Here is a 20,142-nt window from a genome sequence, read left to right on the forward strand (position 1 = left end):
ACATGAGTTTTAAAAGTTAGCAGAAGATGAGGCTGTCCAAGCAGTTACTATCCTGAAAATTTCTTTTGATGGATTTGTTCCAAGATATATACATTCTTGGCAACATCACATTCAGTCTTGAGGATCCTAATTTTGTGACCTAAAAGTGGAGCTTTCAGACTCCATTACATACCCAAATGTCTGCTAATGCAGTGCATGCGGAATATAGAGATAATGCATCTATCTGTGAACTAGGAAGGGAACTTAATCAAGAATGAGGTTCTTTTTTATTGGTTCTCTAATCATGTGTGAAAATGCTTACAATAAGAACTTTTTTTTAGCAATGAGATTTAATTTGAAAGGAGCTCATTTAGAGAAATAAATAACTGCTTGTGTGTATGGACAGGACAAAAGATGTTTTAAAGGAAAATACCAGCATAGAGAAGCTTCCAGATGCAATGGAATTGCTGTGCCATACAAGCTACATAGAGAGGAGTTCCCAAATGAGGAATGTCTTGGTCAACATCTATGCCCCAGGATATCAGGATGTCAAGACAGTCATGGTGACCTGCCAACACAAAGGAGAGGAGTTTAACTTAATGCCCATCCACCCCACGCACATCACCCCAGGCTTCCCCTGTGGTGTCACTCAGTGAAAGATAAACAGTACTGCAGGCTGCTAAAGAAACTTTCTCCGCTTGTCACTTAATCCCAGGGCTAAGTTACCTTTACTGGCAGCCTCATGTGTGGGGGACGGAAGACATGACTCCAGCTGGGCTTTGGCGCCATACTCCAGAAGCAGCTCTGCACAGCTCGGACTGCCTTGGGAGCATGCGTTGAATAATGGAGTCACGCCATCTATTGTGATTGCATTTACCTAAACCAAACCAAAATATCCAGAAATAAGACTCATAAGTCATACATGATTAACCGATTTAGTTGTGCATTTTCAAAAGTTATGTGATCTGCTAACAGAAACACTTGGGAAACTGTGCACAGTAAATATGACAAAGTATACTTTGCTCTTACGCATTAATAAGAAAAGCTGTAAAACAGAGAGAAATGTGATGTGGCAGATAATTCATTGGAATGGGCATACAACTAGTGGAAATCATGAAAAAAACGCGTGCTCAAAGAGCAAATAAGATCTAGTTCAATGATTAGATACTTTTCAGTAAGAATAAAAATGAAGAAAGAAGTGGAATGATGATAAAGTTGTAATGAAGCCACATTGCTAGCTTAAAGTGGTAAAATTGGTAATTCTATTTCTGAGACTTTATTTAAGGAAAATCATCCAAAAGATGGGCAAATGTTATAGACCTAAAGATGTTCATCAATTGCTATTTAGAGTCATGAAAGCAGAAAATAGCCTAAAGAATAGTCTATATTATTACGCAGCATACTCCCCATTTATGCAATGATTGTAAATCCTTTTTAGAGTGCAATAAGAAGGCGAAGGAATTCAAGAGCTTTATTTTTATTCTGCTATTTTTGAAAACTACCGAGAATCAAGGAAAGAAAAGTAAAATGAGAACTTTGTCGCATTCTCTCCATCAGTAAATGGTAAATTGTTAATGCTCTGAAAGGGTACTTACATTAGCTCCTGCTTCCAGCAGAGTTCTGGCACATGCCACATGATCTCCAAGGCAGGCTTCGTGCAATGGGGTGACATGGTCTAAGGTTACTGCATTTACATTATAACCCTAAATATGACATAATTTTGAAAGGTGAGCAAAGAGTTATATATTTAAAACATCATCTCTATTGATGTCATTAGAGAGTGATATATTTAAAGATCAAAGACTCTCAGGCAAACCGGTTTCCAGTTTAGTAGGATAGGCTGTTCAAATGCCATAGGGTCAATCCCTTGCCAGACTCCTTAGCCCTATTTTTACGGCACCATCATGTCTGAACCTAATAATGCCTTAAATATTATGTTCAATATATTCTGGCACATTTTCTTTAAATGTTGCTTTCTTAATATTTTTTGTTCTTATTTTGTGCTTTGCTTTGTAGAACTAAACACTCTTTTTTTGTTGTTTTATAGAACTAAAGACTTGTTTTGCTTGAGGCTATAAAATTACAGGTCAGCCAAGGTTTGCAGAATAATACTCTACACTATAGTAAACAGTTTTGTGAATTTTTGTCACTAAATAGGTATGATAAAGTTGTATGCTGGTGGTTAAGAACTCTGACTATAAAATCAATTAGACTTGGGTTTGAAGCATAACTCCATCATGAATAGTTTTAATTTGGACAAATACCTTTGCCTCTAAATTTTAAGACTATCATGAAAATTAAATGAGGGCTGGGCACGGTGGTACATGCCTTAAATCCCAGCACTTGGGTAGGCCAGGATGGGCAGGTCACCTGAGGTAAGGAGGTTGAGACCAGCCTGACCAACATGGAGAAACCTTGTCTCTACTAAAAATACAAAATTAGGCAGGCATGGTGGTGCATGCCTGTAATCCCAGCTACACAGGAGGCTGAGGCAGGAGAATCACTTAAACCCAGGAGGCAGAGGTTGCAGTGAACTGATATTGTGCCTTTGCACTCCAGCCTGGGCAACAAGAGTGAAACTCTATCTCAAAAAAAGAAAAAGGAAAAGAAAAAAAATAAAATTAAATGAGATGATCCATGTAAAGCTATTACTATTACAATGCCCAGCATATGAAAACATTATTTTTTATAATTATTTAATCAAAACTAAGTATACACTTTTTCACTGTATTCCAATCAAACTCAAAATATCACACTAAAATAACTCCATACTATTAGGATATGAGATTGTTTACCTTCTGGATATCTTTTGTATTTCCTTGTCTATTGACAATCATACTAAGCACTGCAATAGGAAGAACTTCAAAGCCAAATCCTCATAACATATTACAGATCACCAAAATCTATAATACCAATATAGACATGAAGAATTTTTAAATGAAGGCAAGAAAAACAGATGATCCTTTCAGACGCTTTCAAGTTGGCCAGCCAGCAGTCAGATGTGGGGAGCTAATGCCACACTGCCACACACTCGAGGGGACCAGATGATGGAAACACCTGAGAAGGCAGAGATGCCCTTTCACATCAGGCTCTGGGGACAGCCTCACGTGATTCCTGGCTGAACTGTCAGTGGATTAGGGACACACACTGAAACATATGCTAAGACTGCTCTTCTTCAAAGAACGACATGGCCCTATCTGAGGAATTGTCCTTTAGAAATTGTTGACCCCTTTTCAGTGTTTATTTTCCTCCCATCGAGTGATGAACAAAACAAAATAGTCACATGGTTATTGCAGAACTGGAAGTCCCTGAAAAAGTATGTCATCCTACATCTCCATTCTACACATGAGAATAGGAAGCTCAGGTAGGTTGTGGTTCACCTCAAGTGCCAGCCTAAGATCCAGGTCTTGAGACCCAGGCAGTGCTGTTTAAACAGGCAACCTTTCCTTTCTTCGTAGCCATCTGAGAATGTTTCTCCTTGAGACTGGGAAACACTAGAGCATGACTTCCAGATCTGGGTGTGCATTTTATTTTTATTTTTTATTTTTTTTGAGATAGAGTCTTGCTCTGTCACCCAGGCTGGAATGCAGTGGTATGAACTTGGCTCACTGCAACTTTTGGGTTCAATTGATTCTCCTGCCTCAGACTCCTGAGTAGCTGGAACTATAGGTGTGAGCCCCATGCCTGGGTAATTTTTGCATTTTTAGTAGAGATGAGGTTTCACCATGTTGGCCAGGCTGGTCTCGAACTCCTGACCTCCGGTGATCTGCCTGCCTTGGCCTCCCGAAGTGCTGGGATTACAGGCATGAGCCACCACGCCCAGCCTGGACGTGCATTTGAATTACATCAGAAGCTTAAAAAAAAAGTCCAAGCTTTCTGTTTCAATAAGGATTTGTGTTTTTCATTTTTCCTCTGGTGAATCTGATGAGCAGGCAAGTATATAAATGATTGTCCTGTAGCCTTGTTAGGCAATTTCCTGGAGCATATTACAGATCACCATATTATAAAAAAAGATTGCTTTGGCATCTGCTCTGGTGACTTCTTTTTGGATATTTTATTACAGAACTAAGTCTGTAATTAGCTGCACATATTATACAGAGTTAAGCATATTTAGAAAGCTTAATCAATAATATATAAACCCAATCATTACTTCCTTAAATGTCTATCTATGAACAAATATGCTCTCTGAGAAATTTGAAATACTTAGACATACAACTATATCAGAATATTTATGAAAGAATTTTCAAAGACAAATGAGAAGCTATTGCCCTCTCTGACATGAGTTAAAAGGGCAGAAGTAAAATTTAAGTAATTTTATTATATTTGGATTGATTTGTTTTGACCATGTTCCATGCACATGGAAAGGGGGCATATTTTAAACTATGTGTAATATATTACCTGTGATAATAATGTTCTCAGAGCAAGAAGGCGACCTTGACTTGCTGCTTCATGTAGTGGTGATCGATCTGCCCAGGAACCTGTCAAAAAAAAAGTAGAAAACAAAATTCTATGCATCAAAGTGAATGCTAGTAGAAATAATCAATTCCTGGGTCACATAAATTTTTCACACCCAGTGTTCAACAGGGTGGCCCAGATACTTATACTGTTTATTGGGAAATTTGACTCTTATTGCAGGAACCAGATAGGCAGTTCCCAACATGATGCATGCTCTGGGATTTACCCATCCCAGACTTACTATGCCATTTTTATTCTTTATTGTTTTGAGATTGAGTCTCGCTCTGTTGCCCAGGCTGGGGTGCGGTGGTACAATCTCAGCTCGCTATAACCTTGGTCTCCCAGGTCAAGCAATTATCCCGCCTCAGCCTCGCAGGTAGCTGGGACCACAGGCATGCACCACTATGCCTGGATAATTTTTGTAATTTTAGTAGAGACAGGGTTTCACTATGTTGGCCAGGCTGGTCTTGAACTCCTGACCTCAAGTGATCCACCTGCCTTGGCCTCCAAAGTGCTGGGATGAGAGACGTGAACCACCACACCCAGCTTATTGTGCCTTTTGAATTACCTGCACTCACTATTACCCCTAGTGACCCACTCGCAACATTCTTCTTCCTGACTTTATGCTTGGCTGACATAGAAGTCTTAGTTCCAGAGGGAGGAAAGAGCTTCCACTCAGAGACACGACATGTATTCCATTGCCATGGAAGTTGAGAATGAGCTCCTCCTGCCTCTGAGTCAACAGACTAGGAAGGGAGTTATGGTGCTGACTGGCATCACAGAGCAAGACTACCATAGGGAAACTGGACTCCTGCCCCACAATGGAGCTAAGGAAGAGTATGTCCAGAGTACAGAACATCCTTTAGAGAATCTCTTAGTATATTATCATGTCCTGTGAGTAAGATCAAAGGAAAACCACAACACTCAATCCAGGCAGGACTATGAATGGCGCAGCAGGAATGAAGGTTTGGGTCATCTTGCCAGGTAAAGAACTACGGCCGGCTGAGGGGCTTGCTGGAGACAAAGGGGTTAGTTACATAATGGGTAGTAGAAGAAGGTAGTTATAGACAGCAGCTATGATCACGTGACCAGTGGCAGAAATTATAATTGTCATGAGTACTTTCTATTTTGTTAAGAATATGTGGGCATATGTACATATATTAAGGAAATTTATCTTCATTTTCATTCCCTTCTTATTCCTCTATAGGTAACATAAGATACACTGACTTTTTAAATCATGAGATATCAGGAAAAGAGTAAACATCATCCAAGATCTTTACCTCTTCTTTTGGAGAAGGGATTAGTGCATTTTCTGTTATTGGCAGGATAGTAATATTACATCTGGCAGAACCATTACCGTGTTGTTGCATTTGTTCATTTTTATTTTTTGAGATGGAATCTTGCTCTTTGTTGCCCAGGCTGGAGTGAAATGGTGCAATCTCGGCTCACCGCAACCTCTGCTTCCCAGGTTCAAGTGATTCTCCTGCCTCGGCCTCCTGAGAGCTGGGATTACAGGCATGCACCACCATACCCAGCTAATTTTGTATTTTTAGTAGAGATGGGGTTTCTCCATGTTGGTCAGGCTAGTCTTGAACTCGCGACCTCAGGTGATCCCCAAGTCTTGGCCTCCCAAAGTGCTGGAATTACAGGCATGAGCTACTGTGCCCGGCCTGTTGTTGCATTAATTTTGGAGATTAAGTATGGCTTAAGGAGATGCATATAGGTGCCATATTGACAAGGGGTGGATTAGTGATGGTAAATTTCAGGTGTCAAGTTGACTGAATTAAAGAACACCTAGAGAATGGGTAAAGCATTGCTTATGAGTGTGTCTGTGAGGGTGTTTCCAGAGGAGACTGTCTTGTGAGTAGGTGGCTGAGTGGAGAAGAGCTGCTTGCAGTAAGGTTGGGCACCATCATATGGCTGAGGGCCTGGAGAGAACAAGAAAACTCTCCTGGAGTGGGGACACTCTCCTCCTCCTGCCCTTGGACCTCAGAACTCCAGGCTGTTTCTGACCTTGAGACTCCAGGACTTCAGTGGCTCTCTGGGTTCTCAGGCCTGTGGCCTCTGACTGAGAATGACATCGGCTTTCCTGGTTCTGAGGCTTTTGTACTTGGACTGAGCCACGCTGCCACATCCCAGGGTCTCCAGCTCTCAGACAGCCTGTCGCAGGACTTCACCGCCTCCATAATCATGTGAGCCAATTCCCCTAATACACCGCCTCTCATATGTCTATGTTTTTCTCTGTCTGTCTATGTATCTAGGTATCTATCTATCTTTCTATTTCTCACCTATTGGTTCTGTCTCTCTGGAGAATCCTGACTAATACAACTACCAGATAAGAGGGGAATTACGGTCACCAGGTGAGCCACAAAAAAGTTTTGTTTCATGGTTTTTCACTTTGAACCCCTCCTCTCAATTTTTTTCTGTCCTTTTAGCAGGAATATCAGCTTGAATGTCCACCTCTCCACACTCCCAGCTCCTTCTGCTATTTCCTGTGGTCCCCCCACCCAAGCTTGCCCAGGCTCTGAGGTGTAGGGGTTGCAACATGTTGCTAAGCAGGGCAAGTAGCAGAGCCCTGTGTCTGAAGTGGGGAGTGGGCACTACTGCACCCAAACTCTCCTGAAGTGACTGTCAATGGCGTCCTAGTGGTTAAGCATTCTACTGCCCGTTGCTATAAAATGGGTATCACCATTGTGATAAGGAAACACCTCTGAGGCCACTAAGTATCTTACCTGCAGTAAAATCGCTCTGCATAAACCAAAAGGCAAAGCAAAGAAGACAATGCATGGTCATGGCAGTCAGGGCTAGGAGCATTAGCTCTGGAGTTAGACACCATGACTCTCTAAATCATTACTTTTTTTTTTTTTTTGAGACAGAGTTTCGTTTTTGTCACCCAGGCAGGAGTACAATGACAAGATCTCGGCTGACCGCAACCTCTGCCTCCCAGTTCAAGTGATACTCCTGCTTCAGCCTCCCAAGTAGCTGGGACTACAGGCATGTGCCACCATGCCCGACTAATTTTGTATTTTTAGTAGACAGGTTTCTCCATGTTGGTCAGGCTGGTCTCAAACTCCCGACCTCAGGTTATCCGCCCGCCTTGGCCTCCCAAAGTGTTGGGATTACAGGTGTGAGCCACCACGCCCAGCCAATCATTACATTTCTTCTAGATTTCATTTCCTCTACTTGAAGATGGAAATAATAATTGCATATACCTCAAGGAGATATGATAAACTCAATTAGATGTTATACATTGTGCTTAGACTAGTATATGCACATAGTAAACACTATTCAACATTAGCTGTTATTACCATTACTTGTAAATCAACAGAGAGAAGAGAGACTCTGCCTGTTTTCCCTTAGGATTTGTATTTCTGAGAAAATTCTGAAATATTACTAGATACAACAGGATTGATGATTGGTAAATGACTTCTGCCCTCTGCACCATTAACAATCTTAAGATTGAGAAAAACCAACTTATTTAATGATAACCTGATTACCTAAATAAAAACAGAAAGCACTTACATAGTCCTCACCATATGCCAGGTCCTGCCCTGATTGCTGGGCATAAATTTACTTGCTTTAATCCTCAGTCTGATCCTCTGAGATGGGCACTATTATTATCTCTGTTTTCCAGGTAAGGAAACTGAGGCACACAGAAGGTAAATAACTTGCCTAAGGTCACACAGCTAGAAAGGGGTGGACGTAAAATTCAAACTGCAGCCTCCTACCTGCAGTGACAATACTTTTCTTTTGTCAAGAGATAGTAATCCTATCTGTCGGTGATTTCATTACTATATGGTTCCTTCTAACACCCCTCTGAAATAAAACCCTTCAGTCTGAACAGAAATTTTATTTCATTTTATTCTTAGCAAAAGTAGGCTGTTCCTTGACAAGATAAAGTTTACTGCAACAAGATACTATGGCAATAGTGTAGGAAAGTTGGAATCCATGCTAAATTGTAAGGAAGTAACCCAAATTAGGGAGGCAAAGACTAACTCTGATTCTAAGTTTCAGCAAGATTTTGTTAATTTAGTGGGATGAAAATTAAAAGTACTTTTCTTATATTGGGTTCTGTTTCTTAGCTAGGGAATTTCTATTGGTACACAGTCTTTATTAATCATCTCTTACTATTTTAAAATATAGTCTGTTTCATTCTGATTCCGTTTCAGCAAATTTCTTCCGCTCCCTGATTTTAAGAGAAAAAGACAATAAGAAGTCTTATCATGTATTTATAAGAAGAAAAGCAATTCCTTGAGTATGTTCCAAAAATGATACAACTCCCAGCCAGTGTCTTGCACTGGTGTTTATCTTGAATTACAGAATAATGATAATTGAGGTTTACAATTAAAGACATTACAACTCCCAAAAGAATAATGTAAACTTTCTCAATAGATAGATATAAGTTTCCATCTAGGGTTATTTCTTGCTTATCTAGAAAAATTGGTAAGCCAGACATTCATTTGCAGCAAGTTACTGTGATTAGCTTTTGTGTATTACTTCTTTCTACTGTGCAACTGTTCTATTATATATTCAAGGCAGAATTGCAATAATGCACACCAACAAATATTTTTTGTTAGGACAAAATTTGGTGGCAAAGTAATACTTTATAGGAAATTGGAACATTATGTTCTCATTAGGTAAAATGCAAGCTTATCATCACAAATAAGATTTCTTTGGGGAAAGCATTTTGCCAGTTCCAGCTTCTAACATGAAATCTGATGCTTTAAAAATCATAAGCATCTGTTTGCATTATCACTAAACAATATGACTGCAGAGTGAAATTCTGCAGAACTTTAGAACACATATCAATTTTTTATGAATACTTAAATATTTATAAAAATTACAATATAACTTTGCAAATAGATTGCATATATGAAGCCACTTTGTTCAGTTTAATCAGCAAAGCAATGACAAATTCATAACAATTTAAGTAATCAATGCCTAAATGTGTTTACATTTAAATAATCACTTATAATATTTATAATGATCAGTTTCCCTCTTGTATAATAGTATATTTCATTATCCTTAATTTATCCCTTAAATGCAGGTGCCAAATTATGTGATGCTGACCCATTGTCCCTGCCTGTATTTCCATTGTCACTAGCTAACAGGACAACTAACCAGATGTTGTTGGGGATGTTAAAGGCCTTTGGGATTCATTCTGGACTCATTCCTTTCTAGTATATTATGATGCCCTTTAAGGGGCCGTAAAGCTAACAATATTTGTAGCTGAAGGGGACTTGATATTCTGTCCAGCCAGCTCTTCTCCTTTGCATACTAATGTGTTTGTTCATCAAAATGATTGTATTAGTCTTCTGAACAAGTTCAGCATTACTTGCTGGGGTTGAGAGAGAGAGAGAAGGAAAGGATTATTTAGAAAGCAGGCCACATAAGGGACTCAATAAATGCAAGTATCCAAATCCCATCTCCCAGTTTTTCTCCCACGCTGTCACTTAGTTTTCTGTCTCCACTGCTATTTTCTTTATAATCCAAACTCAAATCCATCAAGATGAGGAGAGGAAAAAACAAACAAACAAACAAACAAACAAAAAACCTGAAGCCAGATTTTGTGTATATGCACTTGCTATTATTTCTATTAATAGGGCCTCCTTTGGCATAAAAAAGTTTAATGTCATCATTACCCTCAGAAACCGGTTTTGAATGTTGGATGAGGGAGCCCTTGGCCCATCTTGCAGGGACAAAGCACATGCCATCATTTAATGAACTGAGCTCCGCTTGCCTGCAAAGCGCCCTGTGATCTCTCACTATTCCTTGAAGAAGGGGGATGGGAGTAGAGAGCAGACGGAGGAGAAGGAATTAGAGGACAGGAGGAAGTGAGAAATGAGATTGAGTGTAGGGCACAGAAGCTCGGAAAAAAAGCTGAGGCGTTGGGCAGGCCTGGATTGGCACCCCAGCTTAGGACAGTGGCCTTTATAAAAGTCATCTAACCTCATCAAATGAGAAAAGCACAATCCATGAAGCAGGACAGAGGGAGGATTAGAAAGTTAAGTGCCCTCTCTTTAAATGCACAATAAATAATAACTAGTATTAATGGCTAAACATAAGCTGGTAAATGGGGGAGATTTTAACATGAGTTTTAGGAACAATCTTTTCCCCCGAGATAGGGAAACTCAAGTAATAAATAACATCATTTAATAAAATATTTTTCTGCACTGTCAGCTTGGTTAAATGCTATAAAACAATTGAGTGATTTATAAATATTTATAAGCCAACAACCAACAATTGCTGTTACATTTTTTCTTTCTGAAGTAAGAAATAAGAAATGAAGCTATATCAATCTATTAAAGAAGTAATTTCTAGAACATGTGTACTACTCAGTGAAAAAGAATCTTTTTGTTTTGAACTCTGTATCTATTTCCCTGTAATTTATTTTCCTGTAATTCCTTAGAAGAATTTCTATAATTAATCTAATAACATATGAGAATCAAAGGATACTACTATACATCACATTTCAATTTCTGTATGAACTCTGTTTTCACTCCTCGTTTTTCCTGTTCAAAATCCAAAATTTAGCAATTACAGATTTCTATTCAAACATGTTCAATATTAAATATCCTACTTTTCAATATCAACAAGCTTTATATCAGAGATTTATGAGCTCAAGGTCAAACAAGATATAAATAGCTTTATGTACAACTACTTAGTAATTTTATAATTGTGTTAGACTTTCATTGAGTGTCTAAAATAAAAGCAATGCAACCCTTAAAGATTGTGTAATTTAACTCTTTAGGATAAATTATTCAGTGTGAAATTATTTTACAAAGTGTCTGTAACTTTCATCATGCTAACCAAATTCCTAGTTATTCTCTCTCTCTGTAGCTACACAGGAGGTGGTTCTGACTATATTTAGAGACAACTCTTGTTCCCAGGCATCTGGTATATAATTTACAGGGAGAGTCTGCCCTGTTTTGTAAACACCACATTGCTAGAGAAAAACACTCACGTTCTTATATCTATCCGATTTTGTAAGGTTTGATACCATACCTAAATCACCATCTCCCCACGGCACTTCACACCAGCCACTGTCGAGGTAAATCCGACTCATACTTTTTTTTTTTTATCAGCAAGAAAAGAAAAAATCATGTGTCATTTGCTAGCTCTGTTCGGCCATTTTAAGGAGCTCCAAGCTCCTTGTAATATGACCAGCGACCTCCACAAAGAAAAACAGCTTTTGAAAATATGATTTATTTTCAAAATTGCCTTTTCCTATTGATCACTCCTCTTTACTTGAGAAATTGCTGGTCTTAAGTTATTTTTTTCTCTTTAAGGTATGTGCCCTGAATTGAAATAAAAGCACTACAATTAGACCTCTGTCCATGGCCATGGAAAAACCATTTTATTATTCAAAATGTCTTTGTGGCTGGGGACCAGTGGCTTATGCCTGTAATCCCAGCTGCTCTGGAGGCTGAGGCTGAAGGATCACTTGAGCCCAGGAGTTTGAGATCAGCCTGGGCAACATAGTGAGATCCTGTCTTTGTAAAAAAAAAAAAAAAAAAAGTAAATCACAAAAATTAGGGCTGGTGTGGTGGCTCACGCCATAATTGCAGTACTTTGGGAGGCTGAGGTGGATGATGAGGTCAGAAGTTCGAGACCAGCCTGGCCTGAAACCCCGTCTCTACTAAAGTTACAAAAAATTAGCTTGACACGGTGGTACATGCCTGTAATCCCAGCTACTTGGGAGGTTGAGGCAGGAGAATCACTTGAACCTGAAAGCTGGATGGAGGTTGCAGTGAGCCAAGATTGCGCCATTGTGCTCCAGCCTGGGCGACAGAGCAAGACCCCGTTTCAAAAAAAAAATTAAAAAAATAAAATAAAATTAGCTGAGCACGGTGGCATGTCCCGTAAGTCCCAGCTACTGGGGAGGTCCTAAGATGGGAGGATTGCTAGAGCCCGAGTCTGAGGCTGCAGTGAGCTACGTTCCCAATACTGCACTCCAGCTTGGGCAGCAGAGTGAGATACTGTCTCAAAAGAAAACAAAACCAATAAACAAAAAAGTCTTTACCCGCTCCCAATCTTAGAACATACCATCAGCAGAAGCCGGATGTGGACTCATTAGAGAGCTAGCTTAGCAATGGTGCAGAATTTAGCCACACCTGCTCTTCCTCAGTGTTCTCAAAATAGGAAAATTAGAAAACTAATTATAAGGCAAGGTAACAAGCAATGACGTTTTCACATGATGTTTTCATTTCAGTAAAAATGGCAGTGCCTTTTATAGATCTCTTACCTATGATATACATTTATTTATTTATTTATTTATTTATTGAGACAGAGTTCTGCATTACTCAGGCTGGAGTGCAGTGGTGTGATCTTGGCTCACTGCAACCTCCACCTCCCAGGTTCAGGTGATTCTCCTGCCTCACCACTGGAGTAGCTAGAATTACAGGCATGTACCACCACACTTTGTCTAATATTTTTAGTAAGAGATGGAGTTTCACCATGTTAGTCAGGCTGGTCTTGAACTCCTGATCTCAGATGATCCACCAGCCTCTGCCTCCCAAGGTGCTGAAATTACAGGTGTGAGCCACCACGCATGGCCCCCATAAAATATTAAACAATCTGCACATGTACCCCAAAACTTAAAGTATAATTTAAAAAAATATATTAAACCAACAATTGTCTTCACAATGGAGGTGGATTTACCGTGAAGCCAATGACACTTAAGTGCAGGAACCCTAACCTAGACGAGAATCCCGGTCTAAGACTCTGTCCCTAATTTCATGTTACTTTTCTTAAAGAAGCCCCTTAAGTGTATACAGTATAAGCTTCAGACGTGACAACATCAAGCCTATCTCTACTCATAAGTTTATTTTTTAAAAAATTTTATTTCTATTTATATATTTATTTATTTATTTTGACAGAGTCTGACTCTGTTGCCCAGGCTGGAGTGCAGTGGCACTATCTCGGCTCACTGCAACCTCTGCCTCCTGGGTTCAAGCAATTTTCCTGCCTCAGCCTTCCAAGTAGCTGGGACTACAGGCACATGCCACCACACTTGGCTGATTTTTTTGTTTTTAGTAGAGATGCGATTTCACCATGTTGGCCAGACTGGTCTTAAATGCCTGACCTCAGGCGAGCCGCCCACCGTGGCCTCCCAAAGTGCTGGGATTACAGGTGTGAGTCACCGCACCCAGGCAACTCACAAATTTATAAGCAAATTAAAAATCACCAGGCACTTACTAGCCTTTATTATATACTTTCAGACAACCACAGAGCCTCAGAAATCCTTGAAACATGGTTGATACAGAGGGAAATAATGTCTGGCACCTCAGTACATTTCTAAAAACCAACATCTTTCTCTTAAGTCAGCTCTTCCTTTTTCATTTCTCTATTGGCTTAAACAGTGTTACCATTTCCCTCCATTGCCTCGTAATAATAATATGGTCTCAAATTTAAGCACAATAATTTTCAAGGAAACTGTATATATTGAGTGTTTTATGTGCTTCTTTTAAAGGAGTCAGTTAGTTTTGGCCCAGGGATTTTGTTGTTGTAGCTTCTTTCCCACCTTCAGTCCTCACCACCCAAGCTCAGTCTTTGTTTGCATCTATCAGCAATAACTCTTGAGGAGCTCCCTTCTAGTGCCAAGAGCATAAATAGTATCCACATGTTGATTAACCCAATTTTAGGTTTGGCTATTCAACTTCTCCACTTGAGTATGTAAATAGGTAATTCAACTTAGCATGTCCCAAACTGAACCCTTGATTGATTCAATACTCCTAACTTCTCACAATCCGCAAATGGCAACTCCACTCATCTAGGTGCTTCAAGGCCAAAACCCTTTGCATAATCATTAGTTTCTCTCAATTTTTTCATGCCTGCCAGGCCCACACCAGGAAGTCATTTTGCCTCTATCATTTAAATGTATCCAAACTTCGATTGTATCTCAACCTCCACCACTATACCGTAGTCCAAGCCACCGTTATTCTCCTCTGATCTATTGCAAAAGTCTCCTAACTAGTCAGTGCATTTCTGCCCACGTCCTTCCTGTAGTCTGTCTGAAATATGGGAGACTAAGCAATCCTTTGGAAGTTAGAGAGAATCCAATGGCTTCCCTTCTCACCTGGAGTAAAATCCAAAGTCTTTGCCATGACCTGTGAGCTCTCCAGGCTCTGATCTCGGGTTCTACCCACTTTTTCCTATGCCCATTATCCTCATCCAGCCATACTGGTCTCCTTGCTTTTCCTTACACAACCTTTTGTTTGCTCTGCCTGAAGTACTTCTTTCCGAGACACACATCACTTGTTCTCCACTTCAGTGCTCCCTGAAATATCACCTTATTAGAGAGGCCTTCTGTGACAACCTTCTATTAAAAAGTCCTCCCTGTCCCTTCCCCAGTATTCATTATTTGTGTCCTTTCCCTGCTCTACTCTTCTTCTCAGCACTTATCACTAGAATGTAATACCTTAGAAAGCGAGACTCAGTTTATTTCATGCATTACCATATCCCCAATACCTAGCACATCAATGAATGTTTGTTGCATGAATGAGTGCCCAAAGTCACATGAGTTGCAGAAGCACTTTGGAGCATGGGTGTTCAGACTTCTCAATTAACTGGTTCTTAAATTGTGCCAAGCCTCTTACATCCCCCATTAAGGAATCCTGAGAATACTTCCTTAAGCAATAATCTTACACCTCACATCCATCCACCATTTTATTCATTTATTGAACATGTGTGATTATCTACTGGGCTATGTTTTCCCTTCTAGATGCTGAAGATATACTAAGTTGAATTAGGGTATTGAATAGTATCTGCTTTCATTTCAATTCAGTTTGATCGGTAACTTCCTAAATAATTTTCCTGACACCAGCCTCCATCTCACCATTCTTGCCTGTATATTACCACTGAATTAAACTTCCACAAGCACCCAAAGTCCCAGCTAGCCCATTGAGTGGCATTCAGAAAATTAGAAAAAAAAAAGAGCTCCTTTCTTTTGACAGACAAGCCCCATGGTTGGTGCACATACCTGGGTGCACGTGGCTGCCCTGAACACACCTCTGGGAACTCATTACTTTCCGGCTGAAGAATCGAAATGGCTCCCCACTCATTATAGTCTAGAGATCTCACCCTGGAATTAGAGATTATCTACAATATGGATCAGATCTTCCTTTTTTGTTTTATGTTCTACTACTTACTACCCATATACACCCTCTGCTTAAGCTAATCTGGGGTGTTTGACAGATTCCCCAAAACAACTTTTTTCTGTCTTTTTTCTATACCATCTTCTCTGTTCAATTCTCTTTCCCATGTTGCATAGTAATTTATTGAGATATATCTGTGTTCTTGTCCTCCCTGTCTTCCCTGCTCTGCTTACTGAAGCTTACGAAATCTAAGCAGCAGAAATGGCTGGAAGAGTTTTCCTTAATCAAGAGGTAAGTTTCTGGTAGGGGGAAGGTATATCAGCAGAGTGAAAAAGAAAGAGGGGAGAAGAGTAAGAACAATAAATAAGTGGGACAGAAAGATTGAGAGAGAAAGGGGTGAGAGAGAGAGAGGGAGAGAGCAATAGAGACAGATGTTTTTCATACAAGTCCCGAATAATAGCAGGAACCTAGTAGGTCTTTGCTATGGCCATGGCTCTGAGAAGTGATAAGAACTCGAGGAACCAGATGGGTCTTAGGTTCCTGTGTTCTGGCATTCAGGACAGAGTTACATCCCTTAAATTTGGCGTGAAGGCAACAGATTTGCTGGACTGTTTAGCAAAGGATAAAATGGGCTTAGTCAGCAGGTTTGTCAGCAGGAAGCCCATGGAATGAAGAGCAGTTGTGATCCTGAATACATCAGGAACCAAGCACCAGCTGAATCAAGATTCAGCTCCAACTCTTGCACAAGCTCCAAGGGAGAGGATGACAGGAAATACTGTTGAAAAGATGGAATTCCCAGGCAGCCTGGTGGGAATGGGAGCTTGATGCCAGATTGAAATTGGATGTTAAACAAGTCTGTTAACTTTTGACCATGTCAACTTATGGAGTAAGATTTTTTTCCCACTCGACTAGAATGTTTTCTCTCTCGTCTCTGCCCTGCCCATATTGCAAAGCTTTGTGCAAAAGCTCCCTCTCCAAGAAAGCCTCCGATAGTTCCAAATAAAATGCTCCCTCCTTTTTCTGTAATCCTCAGCTACTTGATGTGTGAGCACTTACCACGTGTGGCCTTCCTCGGTTGCAGGTATGGAGTCCATAGACTCTTGGATCAGTCTCACTCACTTTTGCTCCACAGTGCTCCACATTTTCTAATTTCTCACTCACTAAGAATCACACCTAACTTCATTAGAACCTTGTCTGAGTGGCTGTGTGGAGCTTAAAATCAAGGGCTGTGAAAGGCATATCCGAATTGGACTCCTGACTGTATCACATATTTGCTAACTACATCTCTTTAAATTGCTACGTTTCAGCTTCCTCATCTATAAAATGGGGACAATCATACTTACATGTTCTAGTTGTTGTAAGGGTTACATGGGTATGAGACGTGTCTAACACAAATTGTGTCCTTAATAAAGAATATTATTATTTCCACGGCATTAGGACTTGCCTCAAGTTACAAACAATAACTGACAAAGCCGTGAAGCAAACTCGGTTCGAGTGTCCAGTTGAAATTTTAGGGTACAATATTCTCTTTTCAAACCTAGAACTCATAGGGCACTTAGTGGACTGTTAATCTATAAGGAGTCCATAGTAAATATAACTAACAGACTAGACAAGTGAAGGGTTAGTTCAACAAAAGAAAGAGCTGTGGAATTGTGTTTTCTACATTTTGATATAAGAATATGCATATTTGAAATAGTAGCAAAACACAGCAATACAGTGCCTTATTGATTATAAAAGTTGCACATTAAATGAACAATTTAAAATACACAAGAAATCATAAGGTTTATTTCTAAATATAACCATTACCAACATTTTAGAGTGTACCTTTCCAACTTTTTTCTAAACACACATTTTTAATCAAGATACAATCATACTTTTCATGATGTTTTTAACCTATTTGTTTTCATTTAAGATATCTCATGGTCATTGTTCTATGTGAAAAAATACAGTTCTACCACAAGTGATTATGATATACTGATATGTATTTAATTGTATAGCTATAGCATTATGTATTTATTTATTTAATCATCTACCAAATGATGTTTAGGTGGCTTTTAGTTTTAGGAAATCAAATATTATTACTCATCTTTGTGAATAATTATCTGCTTGGGGTAAATTCCTAAAATTCTGACATACATCATCAAATTACCTCCAGTAAGACTGATCCTATTTACATTCTCATTAACAGCACTGGGAAATATAAAGCTAAATCGAGTGAAAATTTGGTAAGACTTCTCTTTTTTTTTCTTTTAAATCAACGCATGGGGGCATTTCTTTTTTATTACATTTTTTTTCTTCTTCTTTTAAGAGACAGAATCTTGCTCTGTCATCCAGGGTGGAGGGCAGTGATGTGATCATAGCTCACTGCTGCCTCCAAATCAGGCTCAAGCAATCCTCTGGCCTCAGCCTCCCGAGTGGAATAACAGGTCTGTGCCACTGGGCCCAGCTCTATATTTTCAGTATATTTAAGCCATGCCAAAGAAGACTGTACACAAAATTGGATTTTTAACATAAAAGGATCGCTTATTTTCAATTTCCTTTAGAGTCTCTATCTGCATTGAAGATATGTGAGATTCATCCAGGTGAATTAGTTTACTTATTTTTTTAAAAAATGTTTGCCATTGCCACAGTTCTATTATGTTACTAATGCCTGTGGTTTAGTGCACAGTTAGTAATTTACCATTCCTTTAAGAAATGACAGGATTGTCTTTATTTCTACAATATTGCATTCCTTCTGGACTTTAAGGATCAAGAAGTGATGAGACTATATTTTGCTGCTCCCCACCTCTAGCACAGTGCTTAGCACACAGTCAGCACTGGGATAGGCATTTGTTGAATTGCTGAATTGTCTTTTTTGTAGTCAACCACTTTTTTCATTGCTAGTATATTTCTCAATTTTGTTGTTAATTATGTTGCCAAAAAGTGATAAAAAGGGAACGCATATTGGGGTGGGGAGGAGGGATCCAGTTGCTTTCTCAATTTTTGAAAGAAATTATTTTATACTATTTGAAAGTACACTTTGTATGTTTGAAAAACAATCATTTATAAATAATATTCTTCAAGCTCCAGCTATTACATAGTAAATACAACTCTTACAATCTTGGGAGTCAGGGATCATTTAATCTCTGAATCTGCATTGTCAACACTTAAGTCTATCATCTGCCACACAGGTGTTCTACTCAAACTTATGCTAATGTATGGATATTCTTTTTTAAAAATAATTCCTCCTCTTTGGTACTGTGCTCATTCTCCTTTTTATCTGTCATATTTTTCTATTATTATAATTAATGACTTTGTGTCAGAACACTTTAAGGAAGTTGCTCTATTCATTTCCTTGCCTAAATGATCCTCCTACTTGATGTGTAATTTACATGATTTAAAATTTCCATATTGCCTGTAAACAGTCATTCCCTGCTTAATGGCCTCTTTCCTTGTTTCCATACCAACTTAGAAATGCCTGCTGAAACAGAAAGATAAACAAGCCAGAGTCTAAGAGTTTGCCGTCATGTTTAATATACAGTCATAAGAATGAGTCAGCGGATGCAGTTTCTATATACGAAAAGGTGAGAATACAGAGCACTCCTTTGCCATGCCATACATGTGCATTTCAATCCGCATTCTGGAAAGCACCCCACAGTTTAAAGTTAGTATTTGCAAAAAACAGGCCAATATGGTTTATTTCAGGACACCAACAGATTTGAAATGGCTGCTCTACTAACCTTGACTAGTCAGAATACCCCAGCTAGCTTTTCGTTTAGAAGAACATTCCTCTATACTCACTAGGCTTCTTTTCGGGAGGACCTGCTTAATGCAGTTCCTTTCAACAGCAATATCTGCGGACATAGTTTGGTTGACGTCTCTGTCTGTGACAACCAGGTGTCATAAGTGCAAGTGCTCTAGCAAGAAGAAATATCAGTGTCTGGATTCCTAACTATGTTCTCCTTCCCTTCAGACTTTCACTAGGATTCCTGTGTGCTAACCGGAGAATGTCTTCAACATTGAACTCGATTCAGAAACACTTGGAGCAGGGCCGGTAGGTGCCATGTGGGGAATGGGCCAGAAATGCTGGAGCATTTTCTATTTTTAAATCAGAGGCATGCTGCAGCCGGAAGTCTTTAACTATTTGTGTGATATAGAAAGTACAAAATGGGTATAATTGCTTTTCCTAGTCGAAACAGAATAGAAATGAGCTCTATCGTGAAAGAGGAAAGCCTATTTACATAACCTACAAATCAATCAAATGTAAAATTGCCTGTTGATAATGACTGCAGACAGAATATTGCAGCCAGAAAGCTCAGTAGTGATCAGTGACTAGGTCAGCTTTTCTCCTTCATCCTCAGAAATAAGAATTAGATGTGTGTTAGGGCTGGGCATGGTGGCTCATGCCTGTAATCCCAGCACTTTGGGAGGTTGAGGCAGGTAGATCACTTGAGGTCAGGATTTAGAGACCAGGCTGTCCAACATGGTGAAACCCCATCTCTACTAAAAATACAAAAATTAGCTGCAGTTGGTGGCGGGTGCCTATAGTCCCAGCTACTCAGGAGGCTGAGGCAGGAGAATCACTTGAACCCAGGAGGTGGAGGTTGCAGTGAACCAAGATCACGCCATTGAA

General features: G+C 39.5%; 1 protein-coding gene and 1 long non-coding RNA gene across 8 annotated transcripts in view; one reads left to right on the forward strand and one right to left on the reverse strand.

Annotated features, from left to right (window-relative positions):
- Positions 1-20,142, reverse strand: part of ASB5 (ankyrin repeat and SOCS box containing 5) — a 114,750-nt gene that overhangs the window by 4,595 nt on the left and 90,013 nt on the right. For 4 of the 6 annotated variants that reach the window (XR_004275328.1, XM_032298701.1, XM_032298702.1 and 1 more), the window contains 4 exons: positions 4,378-4,457; positions 1,575-1,682; positions 706-856; positions 413-547 (listed from right to left, as the gene is read on the reverse strand). Coding sequence is in view for 5 of the 6 variants with exons in the window: in XM_032298701.1 (XP_032154592.1) it covers positions 413-547; positions 706-856; positions 1,575-1,682; positions 4,378-4,457 (474 nt within the window). In the remaining variant the exon portion in view is untranslated. Of the gene's footprint in view, positions 1-412; positions 548-705; positions 857-1,574; positions 1,683-4,377; positions 4,458-11,439; positions 11,824-19,249; positions 19,526-20,142 lie in introns of those variants that run through there. The other 2 variants (XM_032298703.1, XM_032298704.1) reach the window with 2 other exon arrangements.
- LOC116565214 overlaps positions 17,920-20,142 on the forward strand; it is a 27,919-nt gene continuing 25,696 nt past the window's right edge. For both annotated transcript variants that reach the window (XR_004275329.1, XR_004275330.1), the window contains exons 1-2: positions 17,920-17,956; positions 19,483-19,563. This is a non-coding gene — a long non-coding RNA (uncharacterized LOC116565214). The remainder of the gene's footprint in view (positions 17,957-19,482; positions 19,564-20,142) is intronic.

The sequence above is a fragment of the Sapajus apella genome, unplaced genomic scaffold (assembly GCF_009761245.1).
Source record: "Sapajus apella isolate SASKATOON/1434 unplaced genomic scaffold, GSC_monkey_1.0 scaffold39, whole genome shotgun sequence".
Lineage (NCBI taxonomy): Eukaryota > Metazoa > Chordata > Mammalia > Primates > Cebidae > Sapajus > Sapajus apella.